Source organism: Arachis ipaensis, chromosome B01 (assembly GCF_000816755.2).
Source record: "Arachis ipaensis cultivar K30076 chromosome B01, Araip1.1, whole genome shotgun sequence".
NCBI classification, from domain to species: domain Eukaryota; kingdom Viridiplantae; phylum Streptophyta; class Magnoliopsida; order Fabales; family Fabaceae; genus Arachis; species Arachis ipaensis.
In genome coordinates, this window is record NC_029785.2 from 538,007 (window position 1) to 541,561 (window position 3,555).

Consider the following 3,555-nt stretch of genomic DNA (forward strand, 5'->3'; position numbering starts at 1 on the left):
ATTAAGGCCACGTTTGGATAGGTTTGTGACTTTGTGTCCCGGATGTCTCTATTTTTATCCTAAGGCAATATCCAAATGCAACCTAAAAGTTGAAAGGGTGACTCTTTCACGAGGAAAATGTCCCCTCAACCCTTAGTCGATATGAAATTTGGACGTAACGGATATAACAAACTTGATCTAATTTTTACACTTGTGTCGTAGATTTTTTCTTTTCAGACATGTGTTACCTTAAAATTTGAAAGGGTGAGTCTTCATGCCCTTGGTTGATTCAAGAATCGAATATAATGGATATAACGGACTTGATCTATTCTTTATCTTCTTTTTTATATTATGTGGAGTAAAAATGTGTGTGTTGATCATTTTTTGGTGGAACGTATGCGCAGGAGTTCCTCATTTGCGCGAGGGTGATGTTCCACCCCAGGGTGGGAAACCGGGATGGGCTGCACTGCCGAATCCTCGGATAGGTCCTTGGCTTCGACTTTTGAAGAAATTGGCTCAAGCTCATAATCTGGTCCCTGAATTTGAGGTGTGTTTCCTTTTGAGCAATTGAAATTCAGAATGCCTTTCTTTAGAGCCTTTTGATTCTTTCCTGCATGTCAATTTTCACTACGAGAAATGAGCCATTTTTTTCCAGTTATATGTCGAGCATTTCTTCTTAAATTTAGCACTTTTCGAAATTACATGCCTTCTTTCCCATTGGACAAAAATGGCTTATTGTCAAATTGTGTTTTTGATAATGGGATTGTACTTTCCAAAAGCTATTCTATCAGAATTTGATATGTTTCCTCAAATTAGATTACTTTGGAGGCCACTCATCACGGGCCATTCACAAATAAGCCAACAATGTTTCTTGAGATTGGTGAGTGCTCTTTTCTTCCTCTTAGATCTGTTCTGAATTGATGGATTTGATATACCATATATCATAAGTACATTGCATAATCTATTATTAAGGTATAAATTCATTACTATTCCCCCAATGTTTAGTTTCCAAGTCAAGACCGTCTTTCTTTATCTTGATGTTTAATCTCACATTCAATTCATATTAATCTTTCCCTTTTGTGAGTACTTGTTAGTCGTGTAGAAGGTTCCATCTTTCAAGTTTTTTGGGTGGGAGAAAAAAAAAACTGATGTTCAAAGAGAAATATAGGTGAAGCTTGTAAATCACCAGTGTTATTGTAGTTTAATACTTGGTGCAGGAACATGATTTTGGGTTATTGGAATTGTTGACTGTCCTTAAGTTGGTCCTCAATTAACCGTCTCTCACCTGTACCGATACCCTTTTATGTGTTGGAATCCTTTTTTTTCTTTTGGGTACAACGTTAATATCTTTTGGTTCTCTTAAGTAATTTGCACCATCTGAACAGCATTCTCATGTTTCATTAGAAGCTGTTAGCTATGACTTTAGGGGGGGAAAAGGGGGAAGATAAATACATTTGAATTTTGAATGAATAAATTAAGATGGTATAATTTCTCTCTTGGTGATTTGATGACGACTTGTAGAAGACATAGAAAAGTATCATTAAAGAGGGTAGACCTAATACAAAATATACGAAATCGCTAAGGAGTTATTTGATTTGGTTATGACTTGTGAAAACACTTTGTTGTTGAATAGCTTAATATAAACTGGTTTTCTTTTATGGTATAGGTAGTACCGAAGACTATTGGAAAAGACAGGATGCTGCTCAAGTAATGGCTCAGGTTGAATGGATTTGTGCTTTCTTCACTTTGCATCAATATGTAGAATTTTGCTTCTACGAAATTCCTTCGATAAGGAATTTTATCTCTTAACTATCTATACCTAAATAAATGGAGTAGGTAGGAGCTGATTAGGAATAATTTAGTAACACTTTGTTGTTGAATAGCTTAATATAAACTGGTTTTCTTTTATGGTATAGGTAGTACCGAAGACTATTGGAAAAGACAGGATGCTGCTCAAGTAATGGCTCAGGTTGAGGACTTGTGTTTTCTTCACTTTGCATCGATCTGTAGAATTTTTCTTCTACAAAATTCCTAAGCTGATTAAGAATATATAGTTATTTTGTTTGCTGAGATGATGGTGTTTGTGTTGTTGTAGTTAGTATGGGAAGGACTTGGACTCGGAGGAGGGACAGATGTCGGAAACTGGAGCAGGTAGAATGATGAAGCCAATTGCGCTTTTGTTCCGTATTTGGTGTTTACATGAGGTCATGTGTAATGTGTTTTCAGATAGCATCATTCATTCATTCTCACTCTGTTTCGCAAGATGGAAAATACGTTTAACTATAGTCTTCCAATTTTCACACTCGACTTCGTGGACTATAATTTAGCATCTGCTCTTGATCTGCTCTTGATATCTTTTAAATTGTTCTAATGCTGCCAACATTGCATAATGCATCTTATGGAATATAGTTCTTGAGAAAGATCATGTTGTTTTCTTTAGTGTAATATCTTCGTGCTACAGTTTTCAAAATTTGTTCTAACTTCTAACCTGAATCTATATCTTATGATCTTGTAGGGAGAATGATAAGAAGAAAGTCCTTCTTGGGATAGGTGGCGGACACTATGCGCCTCGGCATATGGATGTAGTATTGTGAGGAGTCATTATCCTTGTAATTTAATTTTCTCTCTGACTTTTGATAGACATTGTATCTTCTCGTTAATGCATGTTTTTGTGTAAAACAATATACAGGAAAGACGATGTTTGGGTGGGTCACCTCCTTTCCGGATATTCAATTCCGATGGAAGATCCGAACCAAGCGAAAGGAGAAGCAAATGCGGAGATTGGTGGAACTTGGAGACAGTCTATATTAGCTGCATATGAGGCCACTAGAGTTGCTTTCCCGGGTGGCGAAATTCTCGCACATCTCGACCACAAGTGAGCTTTACTAACCCTTGTGCCTTTTGCATACAAAACAAAAACTCAATCTTGCTATCTTTCCTCGGACATCATGTTAGAATATCTCATAAAATCAGTTAAATGACTCATGCTATCTGTATCATATCATGGAACCAATTATCTATATCGTATGTGGAACCGATATCATAGATAATCGCTTAGGTACCGTAGGGTAAGCATCTTAAAATGAAAAACAAGGAGACATTGGGACTGTAGATTAATTTGCTTATTCCATTAGGACTTGTTAGTTTACAATTAGTATAAAAATATAGATTAATTACAATGCTTTCTTGGCTGGCTATGATATGGCTGATAGGGATTTATGCTTTGGCGATTCCTTGTTGCGCAAGTTAGTATTGACCCTAAAAACTGCTTTGTTTCAGGAGTTTCAAGAGCTGGCAGAAGAATGCTATAACAGCATTCCTTACTGAACAGAACATAAAAATTGGAAAGCCAACTAATTTTTACTGAGTATTGATTTTGAAGATTTTTTTGTAAGACCAGATTAGGCATTTGGTCAAGTCCATTTGAGATAATTTGGGTAAGTGAAATTTGAGGCAAAATGGTAGATAAATTCTAATTACAATGAAAAACAGAACAAAATATTGTTTATACAAGTCAAACACTAGCGATCCTTAGCATTTATGCAATGTAATGCTTGCATTTATTTTGCAGAAATT

General features: G+C 35.9%; 1 protein-coding gene across 2 annotated transcripts in view; it reads left to right on the plus strand.

Moving 5' to 3' along the window:
* The window catches only part of LOC107629760 (D-aminoacyl-tRNA deacylase), a 4,633-nt gene extending 1,080 nt beyond the window's left edge, over window positions 1–3,553 (plus strand). The window contains exons 3-9 of one of the 2 annotated variants that reach the window (XM_016332681.2): window positions 384–526; window positions 796–859; window positions 1,646–1,698; window positions 2,075–2,130; window positions 2,495–2,569; window positions 2,669–2,854; window positions 3,259–3,553. In XM_016332681.2, the coding sequence (XP_016188167.1) occupies window positions 384–526; window positions 796–859; window positions 1,646–1,698; window positions 2,075–2,130; window positions 2,495–2,569; window positions 2,669–2,854; window positions 3,259–3,346 (665 nt within the window). In that variant the 3' untranslated portion in view covers window positions 3,347–3,553. Of the gene's footprint in view, window positions 1–383; window positions 527–795; window positions 860–1,645; window positions 1,699–1,895; window positions 1,949–2,074; window positions 2,131–2,494; window positions 2,570–2,668; window positions 2,855–3,258 lie in introns of both variants that reach the window. The other variant, XM_021110747.1, reaches the window with a different exon arrangement.